The sequence below is a fragment of the Oncorhynchus mykiss genome, chromosome 1, assembly GCF_057628025.1.
Source record: "Oncorhynchus mykiss isolate SJ-2025 chromosome 1, ASM5762802v1, whole genome shotgun sequence".
NCBI lineage: Eukaryota > Metazoa > Chordata > Actinopteri > Salmoniformes > Salmonidae > Oncorhynchus > Oncorhynchus mykiss.
Window position 1 is genome coordinate 67863276 of NC_143022.1, and position 23361 is coordinate 67886636.

General features: G+C 41.7%; 1 protein-coding gene across 4 annotated transcripts in view; it reads right to left on the reverse strand.

The window, feature by feature from the left end:
- Window positions 1–22703, reverse strand: part of LOC110526894 (inositol polyphosphate-5-phosphatase A) — a 273309-nt gene extending 250606 nt beyond the window's left edge. For 3 of the 4 annotated variants that reach the window (XR_016496558.1, XM_036982729.2, XM_090237215.1), the window contains exon 1: window positions 22141–22697. Coding sequence is in view for 3 of the 4 variants with exons in the window: in XM_036982729.2 (XP_036838624.1) it covers window positions 22141–22212 (72 nt within the window). In the remaining variant the exon portion in view is untranslated. Of the gene's footprint in view, window positions 1–22140 lie in introns of all 4 variants that reach the window. The other variant, XM_036982722.2, reaches the window with a different exon arrangement.
- Window positions 22704–23361: the final 658 nt, after the last annotated feature.

Genomic DNA, 23361 nt, shown 5'->3' on the forward strand with positions numbered 1-23361 from the left:
ATGTGTGAGTTCTGGTTCAACTTCTCCCTTAAAAGGGAAATTTAAAAGAAAAATGTCAACTTCATATTTATTCCACCCAGCACCACACCCAACATCATCTTTGTTTTGTAGCAAAAAAGATAGATAGTGGGAATCAATGACTGCTTAACGAGGTGTCAGGCTATGGCTGAGGGACTTTGTTGCTGGCAGGTGCTTTTTCACCACGCAATCGTCACAATGTAGGGGATGGTTCCTGTTAAAATGTTTGAATGAATGTGTCGTGCTTAGGGCTGTGGCGGTCATAAAATTGTCGGACGGTTATTGTCAAGAAAATAACAGATGGCCTCACGGTAACTGATCATTAATTAGCATAAACACGTTGCGCATCTCCTGACTTCCGCCTACAAGCCACTAATGCAGACCTTTGGAACATCTACATTTTTAAAAGTCTGAAATCTATTGAATATAGCCTTTAGTTATGATAAACATTGGGCTACATGTTTAGATTTGTAATACATTCTAAGGCTGCATGATGCGACTAATGATGATTTGAAAAAGTCACATGAGCTCTGATTTGTTTCTTGAGCAGGTTGCACACACGTCATCAGTCTCTCATTCGCAATTTGATAAGCACTTGACAATATTCTTTCAGTCCTCGAATTTCCTGGTGGAATTCCCCCTTGTGTGGCCGTAATGCCCCCTTAAAAAAAATCCACACATTTTGCAGCCAAAGTGTCCATTGTGCAGAATATAAACAGTATAATTCTCTTCTCCCAGCTGCCGTGCTCCGAAGCACCTCTCACTCGCATGGCTCTCAGATATCTCAACTCTTATTAGCCAATGCACGTCAGATGATCGGGTCCTTCTCACAGGCATTTCAGCTAAAAAAAGTTATTTGGCAACTTTAGTTGTGATACAAAACTTCCCAAAACAAAGGCCTATGAGCTAAGCTACATAAGGTGTGCAACTATGATTTGAAAAAGTAGCACAGTGCTACTTTGTTCACAAGTGCTAGACTAATATTGTCACCCATCAGACTACTAAATAATATACAGTACCAGTAAAACATTTGAACACCTACTCATGCAAAGGTGTTCTTTATTTGACCATGTTCTACATTGTAGAATAATAGTGAAGACATCAAAACTATGAAATAACACATATTGAAGCATGTAGTAAGTACCCCAAAAAAGTGTTAAACAAATCAAAACGTATTTTAGATTCTTCAAAGTAGCCACCCTTTGCCTTGATGACAGCTTTGCAAACTCTTAGCATTCTCTCAACCACCTTCATGAGGTAGTCACCTGGAATCCATTTCAATTAACAGGTGTGTCTTGTTAAAAGTTCATTTGTGGAATTTCTTTCTTTCTTAATGCAAATCAGTTGTGTTGTGATAAGGTAGGGGTGGTATACAGAAGATAGCCCTATTTGGTAAAAGACCAAGTCCATATTATTGCAAGAACTGCTCAAATATGCAAAGAGAAATGACAGTCCATCATTACGTCAAGACATGAAGGTCAGTCAATGCTGAACATCAAGAACTTTGAACGTTTCTTCAAGTGCCGCAATGATGAAACTGTCTCTCATGAGGACCGCCACAGGAAAGGAAGACCCAGAATTACCTCTGCTGCAGAGGATAAGTTCATTCGAGTTAGTCTGATGACCTGTTTGATTTGATTTTCAAGAACATTTGCATTGACATCAGAGTGATTAGAGGGACAATAGAGTGCTGAGTACCATGCAGTTAGCAACGTTAAGTAAGGTTACTAATGACCATCAGCAGCAGAAGAGAGAAGCCTAGTTACCGTGACAAAGCGGTCACTTGGAATTTGATTGCGGTCATGACTATGGCGGTAATACGGTCAGTCACCGTAACAGCCCTAGTCGTGTTGCCTCGTTGTCATCACAACTCTGAGGCAACTTTTGCATTTGGTTGACATCGGTTTTCCTGTAGACAAAAAAATACTGCCATACCACCAAAGAAGCAGGAACATTGCAGCCACTTGCGAAATTGATATTTTACATGTCCATATCATTGTGCAGCCCTATTGGAAAAGTGTGAGACATGTCCCTCTCGACTTGCTTCCTCTTGTAAGCACACATCATAACCAACCAGTCTGAGATCCACAGAAACACCTCAATACTGTACATACTTCCGCCTCTGCCCTCTCCCTACTCTCATCCACTGCTGACACAACATAGTGAGACACCACTTAAACAAGTAATGCTAACTAGGACGTCTTGCTATGTTAGATAGATTTTCACCAAAACCCACACTTTCCCTCATTTCCCCTCCCCCTGTAAGTTAGTGTTAGGCGCTTACCTGAAACGAAAAGCTTATCTGATATAGGTGGGCGTTAACATTCACATTCATGAACTCTCTCTCTCACACACACACACACACAGAGAATGGCGTTACAGGCATGCCTTTAACATGGGACACACTTGGGAAACAGACTGTGTATTATGGCCAGAGACAGAAACCTCCTCTTGGGAACTCTTCTCTGCAGCTCAACATGCAGCAACAGGAGATGGGGGGCTACTGGAGGTCATTATAGAAGAACATTCCAGAACAGTGGAAAAAGGGACAGAAGAAAACCCCTGACAGGTAGGACATACACTAGTTACACAGCTGTACTGTGCATCAGCATTGACTTCATTGAGCATTCACCTTTTTCAGCCTGTTTGGCACAGATAAATCAATTGGTATCAGTATCCTACCTGTGGATTTAATAAACTCTAACTCAACACTTATTAATGGGTTTGAGCCCCTTTCCCGGCAGCAAGTGTATGAATAAAGGAGTGGAAAGGGGGAGGGGGGGGGGGGGGGGGGGGCGTGTCCCTGTCAGTCTTTCCCATCCCTTATAATTATGACTAAGAGAGGACCTGCTGACACTCCCACCCTTATCTAGTTCCTTATCTGATACCGGGCTACCGAGCCCTCATTGTCCTGCTTGTTTAGAACGGCAGACAGAGTGAGTGGAGTGGAAAAATTATTCTCAATGTCATAGAAACAATCCCGCCGCCTGGTTTACACCAGGCCTACCCTGCCCTGTACTGAGCTGTGATTCTCGGTCATGGTGACCTGGTAGATCCTGTGGAGCTCAGCTCTCACTAATGCCTGAGTCATATTCATTAGGCACCGAAGAAAACAGAGAGTAATTAACTGGTCTAATAAGACAAATTTGTATTCCTGGGCTGGGTTCTCATCAGTCTTGGTGAAGGAGAGGGAGGCAGAGGAATGGAGCAGTGGAGAGGCAACAAAGACAGATTTGGGAAATGTCAGTGCCATGGAGAGTCATTCCCTACACATTCTGAACACAAATATAAGAACGCAACATGTAATGTGTTGGTACCATGTTTCATGAGCTGAAAAAAAAAGATCCCAGAATTACTCAAATTTTGTGCACAAATTTGTTTAAATCCTTGTCAGCAAACATTTCTCCTTTGCCAATATAATCCATCCACCTGACAATTGTGGCATATCAAGAAGCTGATTAAATAGCATGTTCATTACACATTGTGCTGGGGACAATAAAAAATATTTTAAAATGTGTTGTCACACAACCCAATGCCACAGATGTCTGAAGTTGAGGGAGCATGCAATTGGCATGTTGACTGCAGGATTGTCCACAATAGCTGTTACCAGATAATTGTCTAAGTTTGAAAACAAATCAATCAATCATCTACATTGTATATATATGGCTTTGTATTCATAAGAATCTCTCACATGCATTCACAGTCAAGTCCTTCTGGAAGGTTCTCCCATCTCCACAGAGGATCTCTGGAGCTCTGTCAGACTGACCATTGGGTTCTTGGTCACCTCCCTAACCAAGGACCTTCTCCACCGATTGCTCAGTTAGGCTGGGCGGCGAGCTCTAGGAAGAGAGTCTTGGTAGTTCCAAACTTCTTCCATTTAAGAATGATGGAGACCACTGTGTTCTTGGGGACCTTCAACGCTGCAGAAATGTTTTGGTACCTTTCCCCAGATCTGTGCCTCGACACAATCCGGTCTTGGAGCTCTACGGACAATTCTTTGGACCTCATGGCTTGGTTTTTGCTCAAACATGTCAACTGTGGGTCCTTAAATAGACAGGTTTATGCCTTTCCAAATCATGTCCAATCAATTGAATTTACCACAGGTAGACTCAAATGAAGTTGTAGAAACATCTCAAGGATGATCAACAGTATCAGGATGCACCTGATCTTAATTTCGAGACTCATAGCAAAGGGTCTGAATACGAATGTGAATAAGTTATTTCTGTTCTTTTATCAAATAAGTTTTCACTTTGTCATTATGCAGTATTGTGTGTAGATTGATGAGGATTTGTATGTATTTAATATGTTTTAGAACAAGGCTGTAACGTAACAAAATGTGGAAAAGGGGAAGGGGCCTGAATACTTTCCAAATGCACTGCATGTACAGTGCCTTCAGAAAGTATTCATACGGGCCTCCCGGGTGGCGCAGTGGTTAAGGGCGCTGTACTGCAGCGCCAGCTGTGCCATCAGAGTTTCTGGGTTCGCGCCCAGGCTCTGTCGTAACCGGCCGCGACCGGGAGGTCCGTGGGGCGACGCACAATTGGCCTAGCGTCGCCCGGGTTAGGGAGGGCTTGGTCGGTAGGGGTGTCCTTGTCTCATCGCGCACCAGCGACTCCTGTGGCGGGCTGGGCGCAGTGTGCGCTAACCAAGGTGGCCAGGTGCACGGTGTTTCCTCCGGCGCATTGGTGCGGCTGGCTTCCGGGTTGGATGCGTGCCAAACCCAGTGCGGCTTGGTTGGGTTGTGTATCGGAGGACGCATGACTTTCAACCTTCGTCTCTCCCGAGCCCGTACGGGAGTTGTAGCGATGAGACAAGATAGTAGCTACTACAACAATTGGATACCACGAAAAAGGGCTAAAAAATTAAAATAAAAATAAAAATAAAAAAAAAGAATCCTTGACTTTTTCTACATTTAGTTGTTACAGCCCGAATTCAAAATTTATTTATTTTCCTCTCTCATCGATCTGCACACACACAAAGTGTGTGTTACACAAAGCGTGTGTTAATGAAATTTTAGCAAATGATATATAAGTATTCACAAACTCTGAGTCAATACTTTGTAGAAGCACCTTTGGCAGTGATTACAGCAGTGAGTCTTTCTGGGTAAATCTCTAAGAGCTTTCCACGCCTGGATTGTGCAACATCTGCCCATTATTATTAAAACTATTCTTCAAGCTCTGTCAAACTGGTTTTTGATTATGGCTAGATAGCCATTTTCAGTTCTTGTCATAGCTTTTCAAGTAGATTTAAGTCAAAACTGTAACCTAGCCAGTCAGGAACATTCACGGTCTTCTTGGTAAGCAACTCCGGTTTAGATTTGGCCTTGTGTTTTAGGTAATTGTCCTGCTGAAAGGTAAATTAATCTCCTAGTTTCTGGTGGAAAGCAGTATAAACCTAGTTTTCCTATAGGGTTTTGCCTGTGCATAGCTACATTCCGTTTCATTTCAATCCTGAAAAAAACAATCCACAGTTCTTAACGATTACTCAGCATACCCATAACACGATGCAATCACCACTATACTTGAAAATACAGTATGTACTCATTAATGTGTGGTGTTGATTTCCCAAAAAATAAGGCTTTGTATTTAGGTCGTAAAGTAAATCGCTTTGCCACATTTTTTGCAGTTTTACTTTACATGTTTTGGAATATTTTTATTCTGTACAAGTTTCCTTTTCACTCTGTCAATTAGGTTAGTATTGTAGAGTAAATACAATGTTGTTGATCCATCCTCAGTTCTCCTAACACAGCCATTAAACTCAAAACCTTTTTCTCAAAACCATTGGCCTCATGGTGAAATCCCTGAACGTTTTCCTTCCTCTACGGCAACTGAGTTAGGAAGGACACCTGTATCTGTGTAGTGACTGGGTGTATTGATACACCATCCAAAGTGTAATTCATAACTTCAGCATGCTCAAAAGGGAAATAACCGTGCTAAGGATTTTTCTACGCTGTTCTGACCAATCAGAATCCATGCTTCAACATTGTTTTGATCACGCGGACTGGGATATGTTCCGGGTAGCTTCAGAGAATAACATTGATGAATACACTGATTCGGTGACGGAGTTTATCAGGAAGGGCATAGGAGAAGTTGTACCCACTGTGACTATTAAAACCTACCCTAACCAGAAACCGTGGATAGAAGTATGTGGCAGGGTCTACAGACAATCACGGACTACAAAATGATAACGAGCTACATCGTGGACACCGACGTCTTGCTTCCAGACAAGCTAAACACCTTCTTTGTCCGCCTTGAGGATAACACAGTGCCACCGACGCGGCTCACTACCAAGGTCCATAGGTTCTCTTTCTCCGTAGCCGATTTGAGGCTTCAAGTTCCTCAATGTTCACATCACTGACAAACTGAAATGTTCCACTCACACAGACAGTGTGGTGAAGAAGGTGCAACAGTGCCTATTCAACCTCAGGAGGCTGAAGAAATGTGTCTTGTCTCCTAAAACCCTTACAAACTTGTACAGCTGCACAATCGAGAGCATCCTGTCGGGCTGTATCACCGCCTGGTATGGCAAATGCACCACCTGCAACCGCAGGGTTCTCCAGAGGGTGGTGCGGTCTGCCCAACGTATCACAGGGGACAAACTATCTGCCCTCCAGAACACCTACAGCACCCGATGTCACAGGAAAGCAGATCAAGGACAACAACCACCCGAGCCACTGCCTGTTCCCCCCGCTATCATCCAGAAGGCGAGGTCAGTACAGGTGCATCAATGCTGGGACCGAGAGACTGAAAAACAGCTTCTATCTCAAGGCGATCAGACTGTTAAATAGCCATCACTAGCACAGAGTCTGCTGCCTATATACATAGACTTGAAATCACTGGCCACTTTAATAAATGGAACACTAGTCACTTTAATAATGTGTACATATCTTGCATTACCCATCTCATATGTATATATTGTATCCTATACTATTCTACTGTATCGTATTCTATGCCGCACTGACATTGCTCGTCCATATATCGTCCACCATTCCTTTACTAGACGTGTGAGTATTGGATATATTGTGTAATTGCACTGTCGGAGCTAGAAGCACAAGCAATAACATCTGCAAAACACGTGAATGTGACCAATACAATTTGTTTTTATGCCCGCTTTTTTTTTTTTACCAATCTGCCAATACCAATCTCCCTGGTCTTTGTGTTTGAAATGAACTGCTCAACTGAGGGGCCTTACAGATAATTGTATGTGTGGGGTACAGAGATGAGTTAGTCATTCAAAAATCATGTTAAGCAATATTATTGCACACAGAGTGAGTCCAAGCAACTTATAAAACTGGTTGTTTGGATCCTGATCAGACAAGCAGCGGTCCAAGCCGTGCTGTATTGGCCGTCACAGATACACCTATGCCTGCTAACAGTTCCATCTGAGAATTATCACCAAGTCTCCATAAGAATATCATGTTCATGTTGCCGTCCGAATCACCTCTTGTTCTCATCTCAGCTCGCACATTATTTCCCCTTGCTTCCAGCCGAGCATTTTTAGTGTACTATCAGATCAGGTTCAATGTTTGACGTGACTAGCTAGCGACAAGAATATTATCCAGCCTGCACAGCAACCAATTTGTTTAGAACGGACGATCAGTCCTTTTGCATAGCAACTAAGCAAAAAGAAGTAAGGACTGGGTCGCGTCTGTAGCAACATGACCTTCTGGTGGAAGAACGAAATTGTATGAATTGACTTATGAAAATAAAGTTAATTGAAATATGTCATTGTTATTTTAATATGTTGGTAACAGTTATATAAAAGCAATAAGGCATGCGAGGGAGTGCTGTATCATGAATACAGTTACATGTTAATGGCGTTGTTTGGCCCAAACGAAGCGATAGCTAGCTAGTTTGGTAGCTAGCTAGTTTGCGTGTTAGCTGAGCCAGTCTCCAATCCATATGAAACAAAAATGATGCTAGCAGTTGCAGTACACACCAAATGCTGAATGAATACAAGGTGCTGTAGTAAAATGCAAGTTAATAACACAATGAATACAAACCATTTAGTCGCATTTTGCGACCGTTTGACTTGGCTGTGAGTTACATTTTTTAATTGGTTCTCAGAGGCTTAACAATGTCGTTTTGATTATTGCTTGAACAGTCGCTAAGACAATACTTGTTTGTGACGGTTGCAAAATACCTATTTTGGATGCAGCAGTTGTTAGCTAGAATGCTAAACGCTCATTGACTTACGTTGGTAGCAAAGCTAGCCAAAGAGCCTTGTTACTGGTTGAAGTTTGTTTTTTAAGTATATTGCTGTTGATTTGACGATAACAAACATTAATTAAGCGGGACATTCACGAGCCTTACAATCCAATTATATAATCCCAAAGTAGTGTGAAATGCACACATAAGATAAGCTTCATGTAAATGGAAAAGGATCTGTCTATCGGCAGACCACGTTCACTACATGCAGCGCCCACTATGTGTCACTTACTACATGCCGTGCCACTGCCATTGAGGCTGCTAGCTAGGACACCGTCTTTCCACAGTTATTCTAACGCTGTGGAGAGGGTAATCACTACCTGGTAGTGCCACGTGAAAGTTGGGTTGGCTACACTAGGTAGCTACTTCTCTCGCCGTAACATTAACTGAACTGTGGGGGCGGACAACACTGTGTACCAGTGTTCCCTAGCTAGCTAGCAGCCTCCTTCCTCTGTTTTTTTTTCAACGGTTGGCATTGAATGTTGGTGCACTACCACCACCTACTGTGCTGGAATGTGGGCCAGAGACCGTGCTAGCAGCCTCAATGGCAGTGGGTGCATCATGTAGTAAGTGACGCATAGTGGGCGCAGCATGTCGTGGGCACGGCATGTATCAACCAAAGTCTGCAGCTAGACATTATTGCGTAAATGTGTAAATGGAGGATTTTTTTGCTGCAGGTCTATGAGAACTCTCCCATGTTTTCCTCCATGCTGGGGAAATTGTGAATAGCGACTCGGAGTACAGACAGAATCAGGTAGAAAAACAATGGATGACAATTATCAATTGACACTACTGCTATTGGCTAAAATCAGTATGTTTCCAGACATGGAAGTTAGGTTCATTTTAGGTTCTGAATGAAAGGTGAACAGATGCCTTGAGTAGAGTACATTAGAGTAGGGTACAATACATTATACTGTACTATACTCTATTGTATTGTACTGAACTGTACTCTGCAGTCAACTCTTGTGAAACATAGATGTCTATGATTGGTTCAGATTTGGGCCTTTCAAATGTTTGGGCTAAGTCAAGGCCGGTCCAAATCTAAACCAATTATAGACATTATGTTTGGGCCAAATATAGGAATGTCCAGACCGGATGTCTGTGGACATTGAGATATACTTTATGTATGGTCCAAATCAAGGCTGGTTCCCACCGGACCAAAGCTGAACCAAACATAGACGTCTATGAATGGTTCAGATTTGGTCCGGTCCATGGATGTTGAAATCAAGGCCGGTCCAGATCCATTTTTTTTTTTTAAATATATATATATATTTATTATTATTATTTTTTTTTATTTTTTTAAAATAAGACTTTTCTTTCTTTTTTTTACTCTAGTCACATCAGGACCAAAAAAAGATGTGCAAACGGCCTGATTGGAAACAACAAATTGGTCAGTAAACTTTCCAAATGTAGACAAAACAAAATACGCTAGAAAGGTGGAATCTTTCTGTGCTGGTAAAATGTATTACATGAGAACTGGTAGTGGAAATGCTTTAATGCGCAAATATTGATATAACCATCATATCGAAGTTAACTCCTAGTCACACGATGACATGTGTGGTCCTCCCACTGCTACTGGGGAAAGTGTGCAGTTTATTAGACTACAGTGCAAGTGCAAGGCTATGAGATTGATGCTCCTTTCCAATAAATATCAAGTCTTATTCTGAAGACATGATGATCGATGCTTGACTGCAGTTCGACAAATAAAAATAATCTTGCTCTTTTGTCCATAATAATCATGTGATAGGCTACCTGCACTGTATCTGCAAACTGTTGGCTAGAGACATTTGTGACAAAACCAACAGTACAGGAGTTAAAAATTAGATGGAATTTTTTTCGTACATGGGAATTTAACCACAAAAAATGATTTTACGTGCACAACTAGTGAAGTTGATGGAAACATCTCTGGTGGAAAACCTGCATTATTTTATTTTATTTATGTGAATATTTGCATGAAAATCTGTCGCCATTTGGATGGAAACCTAGCTAATGTCATACATTTGATCTCCAGCCTGTAGGCTACAGACAATGCCATATACACTTTCTACCATAGGCTACATGACTTAGGTTAGATGATTTAACAGAACGTTGGTGGAGCGCCGCAGCGGTGTGTCTCTCCAACAGCACCCTGGAGAGGCATGGACAAGCAAAATATTTACCACCCCTGCTTTCGACAAAGGGGGCTCTGCATCTTGGGCCTGTTGACATCAATGTAATAGCGCTGCAGAGGTCTCCTGAACATCTCAGATTCTCATCCTCCAAAGAAATGAAGGGTTGTAAAAGACAAACGGAATGCCTCTAAACTCCCAGCTGTGCCAATTAGAGAAGAATCTACTAAATGTCTAGACAACATGTTTACACTCGATTTTTCCTTATTAAGTCAATTGGGAAAAAATGCAGCAACATAAGAGTTCAGTATTCTTTACTGAAAAATCTATGTAGGCATAATCAACAGCATCATCACGGTTAAATCTAGGCCCAAGGTGTCAACTTATTATTAAAAAGATAAAATTATTAAACACACAAACAAACAGTCAAAGACACCTTCAGTGGAGTGGAATTAAGATATTCTTCAGGCAATAGACGCTGATTATTCAGGCTTCGAGATGCCAGGCCAATCCATCTCACTCCATTTTCCCTTTGAAAATCTAATTTCATGTTCTGAGGGGGCAGGAGGAGATGTTTTGGGTCGAGGCTGCTGTCGATGTGGGAGGGGAGAGGAGTATTTTTCTCCACTCATACAGGAGTTATGAAGGCAATGTTCATATTTTGCAGGGGAGTATTTAAAGAATATACAGTACCAGTCAAAGGTTTGGACTCATCTACTCATTCAAGGGTTTCCTTATTTTTACTATTTTCTACATTGTAGAATACTAGTGAAGACATCCAAACTATGAAATAACAGATATGGAATAATGTTCTAACCAAAAAAATAAATGTTATATTTGATATTCTTCAAAGTAGCCACCCTTTGCCTTGACAGCTTTACAAACTCTTGACATATTCTCAACCAGCTTCATAAGGTGCATGAGGTACACCTGGAATGCATTTCAATGAACAGGTGTGCCTTGTTAATTTGTGTAATTTCCTTCCTTCTTAACACGTTTGAGCAAATCAGTTGTGTTGTGACAAAGTAGAGGTGGTATACAGAAGATTGCCCTATCTGTTAAAAGACCAAGTCCATGTTATGGCAAGAAGAGCTCAAATAAGCAAAGAGAAATGACAGTCCATCATTACTTGAAGACATAAATCAGTCAATCCGGAAAATTTCAAGAACTTTGAAAGTTTCTTCAAGTGCAGTCGCAAAAACCATCTTGCGCTATGATGAAACTGGCTCTCATGAGGACCACCACAGGAAACGAAGACCCAGAGTTACCTATGTTGCAGAGGATAAGTTCATTAGAGTTACCAGGACAAATGACTGCTTCACAGAGTTCAAGTAACAGACACATCAACATCAATTGTTCAGAGGACACTGCGTGAATCAGGCCTTCATGGTCGAATTTCTGTAAAGAAACCATGACTAAAAGGACACCAATGAGAAGAAGAGACTTGCTTGGGCCAAGAAACACGAGCAATTTACATTAGACTGGTGAAAACGTGTCCTTTGGTCTGATGAGTCCATATTTGAGGTTTTTGATTCCAACAGCCGTGTCTTTGTGAGACGCGGAGAATGTGAACGGATGATCTCTGCATGTGTGGTTCACACCGTGAAGCATAGGGGTGGTGGTGTGATGGTGCTTTGCTGGTGACACAGTCAGTGATTTATTTAGAATTCAAGGCACACTTAACCAGCATGGCTACCACAGCATTCTGCAACGATACGCCATCCCATCTGGTTTGCGCTTAGTGGGACTATAATTTGTTTTTCAACAGGACAATGACCCAATACACCTCCAGGCTGTGTAAGGGCTATTCTACCAAGAAGGAGATTGATGGAGTGCTGCATCTGATGACCTGGCCTCCATAGTCACCCGTTGGACCGCAGAGTGAAGGAGTTAAGTGCTCCGCAGAGTTAAGTGCTCAGCATATGTGGAAACTCCAAGACTGTTGGAAATGTATTCTTCATGAAGCTGGTTGAGAGAATGCCAAGAGTGTACAAAGCTGTCATCAATGCAAACGGTGGCTACTTTGAAGAATCTCAAATATATTTTGATTTGTTTCCCACTTTTTTGGTTACTACATGCTTCCATGGGTGTTATTTCATAGTTTAGATGTCTTCACTATTATTCTACCACGTAGAAAATAGTAAAAACAAAGAAAAACCCTTGAATGAGTAGGTGTCCAAACTTTTGACTGGTACTGTATAGATACATAATTGTTTTAATTTCGATTTATCAGGGGGCACCCTCAGTACACCTACCTCCCGCAGCTATGGGGAGCCCACAAAAATAGCACCATCTAATCTTTCTTTCAGAAATGTTCCATTCCGGCAACATCTAAAACATACTGGAACCCTCTCAGGCTGAAAAAACTAGGAGAGATGGTGGTGTCATCTAGGGCTGGGCCAAATATCATATGAATTAGAATTAATCTTTTAGCGTTATATTCCAAATGCCTGTATCGCAAGAATCAAGGTTATCTATTTCTATTTTTATGAGCGTTCTGTCTTTTTGGTCTCGTCTCCTCCTTTGCTGTGTGAACTGTGCACCTTCCCACTTGCACACAGACAGCAAGCCCCTCCCCCTGCCACTCACAACAACAGAAGATCACTTTTTCCTCTCTGACAGAAAGCAGTTTAAAATCGCTTTTTGCATTTGAGGCTTGGTCCAACAGAATCGGTCACATGGACACCGAAACGCTTGAGACATTATTTGAATGTAATAGATGTGAATTTTCGAACGATACCCTTTTTGTGCCTCAACTCCCAAAATTAAGAAACAGAGCAGACCCTACTATAACGCGAGGATCAATTGACATGATTTTGGAAAAATATATATTTTAGACAAAGACTGTCATGTGCTAGCTGCCTAGTCTGTGTTTCATAAACATGCAAAGAGCATAAAAACACGCATTTAGATAAGTAATTGGCAACTCGTTCTCATTCTGAGACATAAGTATATTATCTAGGTAGCCACTTGATATCAATATCTAAACAAAGTGAACAGGCTATGTTGTTCAAACAGTTGGAGACAAACATGAGGGTGTATTCATAACAGTGCAAATGTTCTTTCTACCTTGTTGGCAAGCAAATGGATCAAAGTTGGCTAGACTTTAAATTTAAAAGATTAGTTGGCTACTCACTAGCACGTGGGCTTGTGCTTGAGAGATTGTTAATGAGACCTGTGTTCATTTTCTATAATGCCTGCTCCTAGAAATTGGTCATTATTATTGGATGTGCATTGTGAATGGTTGTGGTTATTACATTTGTAACCAAAACATTCTTTTCATAGACCAACTTCAAAGCCAGATCAGTTATTATTACCAAATAAAAGCTGGTTAAACTATTTTGCTAAAATAATAACATTATTAGATAATTACATTTACTTATAATGCCCTTTCTACATCAGCAGATGTCACTAAGTGCTTATACAGAAAATGATCCTAAAACGCCAAACAGCATGCAAAGCCGATGTAGAAGCACGGTAGCTAGGAAGAAGTCCCTAGAAAGGCAGGAACCTAGGAAGAAACTTAGAGAGGAACCAGGCTCTGAGGGGTGGCCAGTCCGGATGGGAATTATAAGAGTACATGGCCATTAAGGTCAGATACAGTTGGGAGAACAAGTATTTGATACAATGCCGATTTTGCAGGTTTTCCTACTTACAAATCATGTAGAGGTCTGTAATTGTTATCATAGGTACACTTCAACTGTGAGACGGAATCTAAAACAAAAATCCAGAAAATCACATTGTATGATTTTTAAGTAATTAATTTGCATTTTATTGCATGACATAAGTATTTGATACATCAGAAAAGCAGAACTTAATATTTGGTACAGAAACCCTTGTTTAAAATTACAGAGATCATACGTTTCCTGTAGTTCTTGACCAGGTTTGCACACACTGCAGCAGGGATTTTGGCCCACTCCTCCATACAGACCTTCTCCAGATCCTTCAGGTTTCGGGGCTGTTGCTGGGCAATAAGGAATTTCAGCTCCCTCCAAAGATGTTCTGTTGGGTTCAGGTCTAGAGACTAGGCCAATCCAGGACCTGGAGATGCTTCTTACAGAGCCACTCCTTAGTTGCCCTGGCTGTGTGTTTTGGGTCGTTGTCATGCTGGAAGACCCAGCCACGACCCATCTTCAATGCTCTTACTGAGGGAAGGAGGTTGTTGGCCAAGATCTTGCGATACATGGCCCCATCCATCCTCCCCTCAATACGGTGCAATCGTCCTGTCCCCTTTGCAGAAAAGCATCCCCAAAGAATGATGTGTCCACCTCCATGCTTCACAGTTGGGATGGTGTTCTTGGGGTTGTACTCATCCTTCTTCTTACTCCAAACACGGCGAGTGGAGTTTAGACCAAAAAGCTCTATTTTTGTCTCATCAGACCACATGACCTTCTCCCATTCCTCCTCTGGATCATCCAGATGGTCATTGGCAAACTTCAGACGGGCCTGGACATGCGCTGGCTTGAGCAGGGGGACCTTGCGTGCGCTGCAGGATTTTAATCCATGACGGCGTAGTGTGTTACTAATGGTTTTCTTTGAGACTGTGGTCCCAGCTCTCTTCAGGTCATTGACCAGGTCCTGCCGTGTAGTTCTGGGCTGATCCCTCACCTTCCTCATGATCATTGAGGTCCCACGAGGTGAGATCTGGCAAGGAGCCCCAGACCGAGGGTGATTGACCGTCATCTTGAACTTCTTCCATTTTCTAATAATTGCGCCAACAGTTGTTGCCTTCTCACCAAGCTGCTTGCCTATTGTCCTGTAGCCCATCCCAGTCTTGTGCAGGTCTACAATTTTATCCCTGATGTCCTTACACCCTCTCTGGTCTTGGCCATTGTGGAGAGGTTGGAGTCTGTTTGATTGAGTGTGTGGGCACGTGTCTTTTATACAGGTAACGAGTTCAAACAGGTGCAGTTAATACAGGTAATGAGTGGAGAACAGGAGGGCTCCTTAAAGAAAAACTAACAGGTCTGTGAGAGCCGGAATTCTTACTGGTTGGTAGGTGATCAAATACTCAAGTCATGCAATAAAATGCAAATTAATTACTTAAAAATCATACAATGTGATTTTCTGGATTTTTGTTTGAAGTGTACCTATGATAAAATTTACAGACCTCTACATGCTTTGTAAGTAGGAAAACCTGCAAAATCGGCAGTGTATCAAATACTTGTTCTCCCCACTGTAGTTCTTCAAGATGTTGAAACGTTCATAGATGACCAGCAGGGTTAAATAATAATCACAATGTTTGTAGAGGGTGCAACAGGTCAGCACCTAAGGAGTAAATGTCATTTGGCTTTTCATAACTGAGAATTCAGAGATTGAGACAGTAAGTGCAAAAGAGAGGGAGGAAGAGAGGGGAGAGGGAGGAAGAGAGGGTCGAAAACTGCAGGTCCGGGACAAGGTAGCACGTCCGGTGAACAGGTCAGGGTTCCATATTAGTGGGTCTCATGGTTGTGGAAGGCCTATATTTTGCCTAGATATAATTTTATATGCAGTGTATTGATCTTTGAATTGCGCAACAAAGCTTATTTGGGACAAAAAAATACACTACATGACCAAAAGTGACTGCTTGTTGAACATCTCATTCCAATATCATGGGCATTAATATAGAGTTGGTCCCCACTTAGCTGTTGTAACAGCCTCTTCTGGGAAGGCTTTCGACTAGATAGAACATTGCTGTAGGGACTTGCTTCCATTCAACCACAAGAGCATTAGTGAGGTTGGGCACTGATGTTGGGCGATTAGGCCTAGCTCGCAGTCGACGTCCCAATTCATCCCGAAGGTGTTCGATGGGGTTGAGGTCAGGGCTCTGTGCAGGCCTGTCAAGTTCTTCCACACCAATCTTGAAAAAACATTTCTATATGGACCTTGCTTTGTGTACAGGGCAATGTCATGCTGAAACAGGAAAGGGCCTTCCCCAAACTGTTGGCACAAAGTTGGAAGCACAGAATCGTCTAGAATGTCATTGTATGCTGTAGAGTTAAGATTTCCCTTTACTGGAACTAAGGGGCCTAGCCCAAACCAGGAAAAACAGCCCCAGACCATTATTCCTCCTCCACCAAACGTTACAGTTGGCACTATGCATTGAGGCAGGTAGCGTTCTCCTGGCATCCGCCAAACCCAGTTGGTGAAGCGTGATTCATCACTCCAGAGAACGTGTTTGCACTGCTGCAGAGTCCAATGGCGGCGAGCTTTACACCACTCCTGCCGATGCTTGGCATTAACTGGGGCAGCTTTAGCACGACAGAAATTTGACGAACTGACTGGTTGGAAAGGTGGCATCCTATGATGGTGCCACGTTGAAAGTCACTGAGCTCTTCATTCTACGGCCAATGTTTGTCTATGGAGATTTCATAAATTCGAGCACACCGCCATGCAATAGCCGAATCCACTAATTTGGGGTGTCCACATACTTTTGTATATATATTGTAATGTATATATCATGAATTGCCCATAGCTTTGAAAAAATCTGGTAAGGTCGGTAGTTGAGCAGTTAAGGTCAGTAGTTGTCAATTGATGTCAATTGGTCTGAAGCTCTGTACCAATTACAGTAAATTATTAGCTACCTTTTCGTCAAAACTTCTGTTAACCTCTTCTCTGCAATTACGCTATTATAAACATCTAGCAAGCCTACTCTTTTCAATCTGACTGAACTGTAGACTAAGCAAAACTCATGTTCTCACACCAGATCTAATACTCAGCACCATAAACTAACAAGACACATATTGTGGTCTAATATCCCTCCGGCACTATAACTACACACTGCAGGTTATTATATCATATGATTCACTTAGCCTCCCCATTACCTAGAATCAGTCATGTGATCTGGGCCTAAATATAAACCAACAGCTTTTTCCACGGGTTATTTCTGTTCCATCTGAAATGCACTATAACATTCTTACGTGTTTACCAGAAAAGCACAATTATCTGAGCTTTACCAGGGCACTGTTCTCTGATTCTTAACGGAGTGTTAGCAGTGGGCCCACCTACGGTAGCAACGTTAAAAATCCTAATAGTCATTCAGGGTTCCAAGCCGCCAGCAAAGCCTAGATCAGGGCCAAGCTCGAGGACACAGATTTTCCTTCTCATTTCATTCCATCATTTCATTCCATCCTTTTCTATCTTTAGTAGTGTAAATATGCCAGCTAACTGGGGTCTGGGTGCACTTGTAATGAGACAAGACTGCGACGGCCGGAGCTAATGAGCTGTCAGGGGACTACAGTGAAAGAGACTGAAGACAGAAGCAGCACGCCAGAGCTAGGTACAGTGCCCAGCCAGAGAGGTCAAACAGCAGAGCCCGTATCCAGAGAACTGTACCATAGTGGGGCAAAAAAAAGAGACACGCCCCATGACAAAACAGGCATCTGCTGTTTCCCACTGCACCTCTCCAAAGTATAGGACATAGCCTTCTACATGACATGGATTGGTAGTGGGTGAAGAAAATGACATCCAGGCCGGATGGTATTCATATGACGCTGTATGCACTAGCAGAGTTGTCTCTTTAGAGAAGAGAGGGAATTTGTTGCCAACCTGGGTGTCTAGGTGGAGGAAGGTGCCCTTCTGTCCTCTGTCTAGAGTTCAGCAGGGAGGGAGTGGTATACAGTGTAGCTTTGGGGCAATTATCTCCTCTGATGACCCTCCAACCTCACAGCCATTATGTGATCCTGTTTAAATCACTGCACCAGTGCAAAACTCGTCAGTCATGGTGATGGCTGGATGGGGTTAGCCTACAAGTGGTTCGGCTTGCTCTGTTTAGGTCAGGATATCACAGAGAAACCACCCACACGGGCGGAAACGGAATAGGCCTACAACTAAATATGTGTACGAGACCAATAAAATGTGATTTGAAAGGGGTTAACTTACCAGACACAAATGTACTGTACAATAGCAAGGCCAACTGTGAATAAATAAAACAAAGTGGGTGTGCAAGACATTCACAAACATAAATAATGATTAACATTTACCCTTTACATTTGAAGCACTCCAGGAAATAAATGTTTGCCTTTCAACATCTTAAGCAGGGTTGTCTCACAATGAATGTTTGACTTTGCCTCTGGACCCTTGCAGATTATGAATGTTTGATGTTCGCATCCAGAGAACTTGGACCAATATAAAAAAAAAAGTACGGTGAAAGATTCACCTGCAGCTGAATGGCTGTTTGAACATCCCACACACCTTTCTTTACTGAGACCATAGGACCGTGATCCATCAACATGGAGTGAATGAGTGTGTCGGTTCCAGGGAACCTGGATCTACTGATAGTGATTGCTGGGCTGGCAGTGGGAGGAGGAGAAGTATGCTGTTCAATGAGCACAACCCACTAACATATTTTCCATCTGTATGTTGTTATCAACTAACTAATTTCGAAAACGGGTTTCAGTTGGGGGGAAAAAATATTCCCAAACTGACGAGCTGAAATATAATAAGGAGCCAGAGAAATAAGCACTTAGTGGTACCTTGAAAAAGCTTACAAGCTTAAATATCTCAAGATATAACATGGTTGACCCCCTCCTCAACCCCTGGGAACAAGACCTAGCAAAGCTGCAGCTGGCTCAAAACAGAGCAACACGGCTTGCCCTTAACTGCAAATAAAGAACCAACATCAACAACACGCCAGTCTTTCCTGGTTGAGGGTTGACGAGAGATTAACTTATTTTCTTCTAGTTTTTATGAGAACATTCCAGATTGTCTGCATAAACAAATTCAATTCATACATAACCCACAAGATATGCCACCGGGGGTCTTTTCAAAGTCCCCAAGTCAAAAACAAATTCACGACAATGTACAGTATTATACAGAGCTATGATCGCATGGAACTCCCTTCCATCTCCAATTACTCACACAAACAGCAAAATTACCTTTAAAAAAAAAAAGATGAAACATCTCATAGAACAGCAGGGACTTTGAGGACGGACACACACACTTTTTTTGTATTGTTTGTATAGATATTTTTTGTTATATTGTTTGCATATTGCTGGATCTTTTTTTTTTTTTTTTTAAGTGTGTGACTGTCCTTGTCTATCAGAGTTTTGTTACTGGTCATATTTTCTATTTTTTTGTGACCACAGGAAGAATAGATGCTGCCTCTGCAAAAGCAAAATAGTCATCAACAGACACAGAGGCGCCTGGGTCGTTCCACAAAATGAGTTCCTTTTGCATCCCTTTTATATTTTAAGAATATATTGTGCACAAATATTGTATTTGAAAAGCCTGCTCTGTTACATTAAATGAAGTGCCCTTTAACATAGACCACATGGAAAATTAAATACATCACATTTTTACATAAAGACTTGCTAAAGTGCCAAAATAAATAATTTTGACATGTCCCTCTGTGCAACCTATGTGACTTCTAGGAAGATTTTAACCCTCTTAACCTCAACATTTCTCCACGTTTTCACCCTCATTGTATAGCCCAAGTTAATATGTTGCTTTGACATTGTAATTTCTGTCGATTATTATTTATGTAGCACTTTACACTCATAGACGTATACGGTTTCAAAATGTCAAATTTGGACCCAAACACACACCTAAACTGGAAAGCAGTGGCTGTCCAGTAACATGGTGTACATGACGTCAGAGCTCAGTGTCTCCTCTTCACAGCACTTTATGGGTTTTTACTAACAGCCGTTCTGAACATGATGACCGTCCACGACAAGAAGTTGCCCTCCATCCATCCCGCTAAATTGGGTAGCTTTTTCCAATTTTTTGTTGTCTGAGTGAGGGAAATGCTGTAAGTTACCAAGACTCAACGTATTTAGAAAAATTAGATGTTGAGGATTATAATAAATACCGATTTGAAGTCATGCAAGCAAACCAAACACCCGTGAGTCCCAATGTGCACTTCACATTTCCATATCATAAAACTAAATGTTATACACAGTGTCAACGTTTATGATCACTGTGTTTGATGTACAGTTACAAGATGACATGGCGTTATACCCTGGGTTTAGGGCCGGGACAATACCGGTGTCGCAAATGAAAACACGAAGCAGAACTCACTCTTTGGACCTTTAAAAACCTGTACATAAAATATTGTGTGCTGTATCTTGGAAAATAAATAATTGTGACTCTGGATGACAACATAATGATGTTTGTTTGTAACATTAGGGCTGTTTCCCTAAAGAAGTGAGATCCACTTTGTGTTTTGTTTACTTGCCACGATACTAACGAGTATAGCGATGTTGGTACCGTCTGGGCGCTACCTGGGTTGTCCTGAAAAGAATGGGCCTGTTTGTTGTTTTGTGAAGAAAATGTGCCGGATGCAGGGCTGTGTTCCAAACAAAACAATTACAAGTGTGTGTGTGTAAAGGATGTCACACTGCTTGCTTAGTGAGTGGGGCTGGGCGATGTCAAATTAATTTGAATTGATGTTTTTGCACAATATTCAATTTTTCATTTTTATGTGTCAACTGCTCAAATTGCGTGCAGGGCAGACACTACTAAAACAGGAGTATCAATGAACATTGATTCTGGAAAAATGTATGGTCAATTTGTCACGTGGCATTTTAGCCAAAGACTGTTAAACTAGCTGTACGGTCTGTGTTTAATAAATGTGCAATAAGCGTAAACCACAATTATATAAGGAACTGGCAACTCATTCTCATTCTGAGAAATAAGGTAATTCTGTTACGCTCAACCCTGTTACTTTACTTGGCACTTAATATAGTCTTCTTTTATCTTTTACCTCGAGATAGGAAACTTTTTTTTTTAAATTAAGTTGGACATTTGCTCTTTTTGACAGAATGTAAAAATTAGGTTTAATAATTTATTTGTTTTACGAAGTTACACTACTCAAAGGGCATCCAATTGGTTGTACAACCCATCTACAGCACCATAGCATAATGTGAAAGGAAAAAGACCTTATGCCCAAATCAGCTGATTTGATTTCCATGCTTTGGACCAATCAAGTATATCAGTCCTCCTCACATACTCCTAGCTCACCCTAGTCTATCTGGCCTTTACATTCCACATGCAACAAGTGAAAAGGAAAACATCATTACATCTCATGTTAGATCTGGTTGAATAGACCACGGCCTATGTCATCAAAACAACAAAACTTGCTATCTCAACACAAAGTATGTGTTCGTTTCATGTGTGTAATTATAAAACAAAAGCAGAGTCCATGCCCAAACGCAAAGTCGGGAGTCTGTACACACCTCATCATTAGGTTGGCCTATATGGCTGTCAAGAAAATGCTACCAAAACATGATCCTTCTCACACTGGACCCATGCAGGAAGATACATGTTGCTCATCTGCATGTATGTGGAAAACGTTTAGCCTATGGACAAACATTGATACAAAAAAAAACGGCCTAGATTATCGCTATAAATAATTTTGTTTGAAAAGAGTGGACTTCTATGATAACCTAAAGGCCTAGGTGAACGTCAAAACAGGCACCGTGCAGTAGGCTGCTAAAATACATCTACACCTCCTCTACTTGGTAGCTGTCACAATAATGTTGTACTACGACAGCAAACTGCAAGGCAGAGAACAACCCATGCAACCTATCCGCAACGTCCAAACCGGGAGGTCCAATTAATAGTTGTTTCCCCAAATCACGGTTTCTACAATGATAGAGACTACAAGCATTATCAACATTGCTGGCTAGAGGCCCACGCTGTGGCTGTGCTCACACGTGAAAGTAAGGTGCTTACGACGCCACGATAAAGACTACTGGCCATATCACGGGCGCAGTGGAATCAATTGAAAGCGGCATTGGTGGATACATTGTAACCAAAACAACAGGGAAAACAATCACATTAGTTGCGAAGAAACATTGTAACGGACTGTCGCAGGCAAAACAACTTACATCTTCAAAGAGCGATCCAACGTTGGCTGTCACGAGCAGTATTCCCGAGCCTGCTGTCAGCTTCCCCGCCATAATTCTGTCAGAATCAAAAATGTAGCCGACTTTGGACTGTTCGGAATTGAAAGTAGCAAAAGTCGTTCAAGGTTTCACGAGGCTGGTTGAGTTAAAATATTGAGGAATTGTGACTGCAGCCAGGTTTGTGACCGTTCGGCTCGCTCATACTAGCAAGGATCGTGCATCTAGCTGCTTGCTGACGGTCTTGCTGCTCTGTAGATGTTCTGACTACTTTTTCACATTTACAGCCATCACAACTGTTTCCGTTTTAATCCATAGCGACTACTGACTGGGCTCTGGTTCATTCCAACAGTGAGTGTTTAATTCCCTGGCTTTTGCAGTGAAAAAGTCTCCCTCGTAAACCGCGACTCCGTAAGGACCATTGCCTTTGATTGTTCAGAGAGGATAGGCTGGAGTCTTTCACTGTCCTGACGTCACCAAGCGAATGGAAAGACGGAGCTGTTTTAAAAGGGCAACGCATTACTTGAAAAGCCACGCCAGACTGCCCCGGAGCCCTTACTTTTAGGCCACTTGACTTGTTGTTGCTTACATGTTTTTTTTAAATACGCAAAATTGTGGAATATAACTGTCCTGCCTAAACAATTTCATTCACTGTGAATGCAGCTTCTGACATATGGCAATGTCATAACAAATAAAACCTAGACTGATTATTACTGACCTTTGGTAGTGACACAGATGATACATGATAGAAAACGTTGCTGGTCAGCTAATTAGCAAGATGAAAGTACTATAGTGAAAGTACTATAGTCAATAGTGTACCTAAAAACTGGGTTGTAGGAGAAATTGCAAGTGAACAGTGTTGCAGCTGCAGTGTGCTTGAGTCAGTGCAGGAGATAAGAATGGCCTACATTATTTTTAATTGCAGATCACACTATCTATTAACTGTTCTTTTCTAAACCACTAGTTATTGTTAAACTTGTAATATATCAATTGTTCATCTTCTCACTTCCATTTAGGCCTACATGTTTGTCATTGAGTAGCCCATACCTACATTTCTACAAGCTGGGAAGTTTAAATGTTTACCACTTTAAGAGAACAACGTCTCCCATGCCATTTGCTTGTGTGAATTTGGTGGGGCCCACAAATTAGTTTGTTTTCTTTTTCTAAAGTTATCATCTGAGTGGTTAGAGGCCTTTTTATATTTAT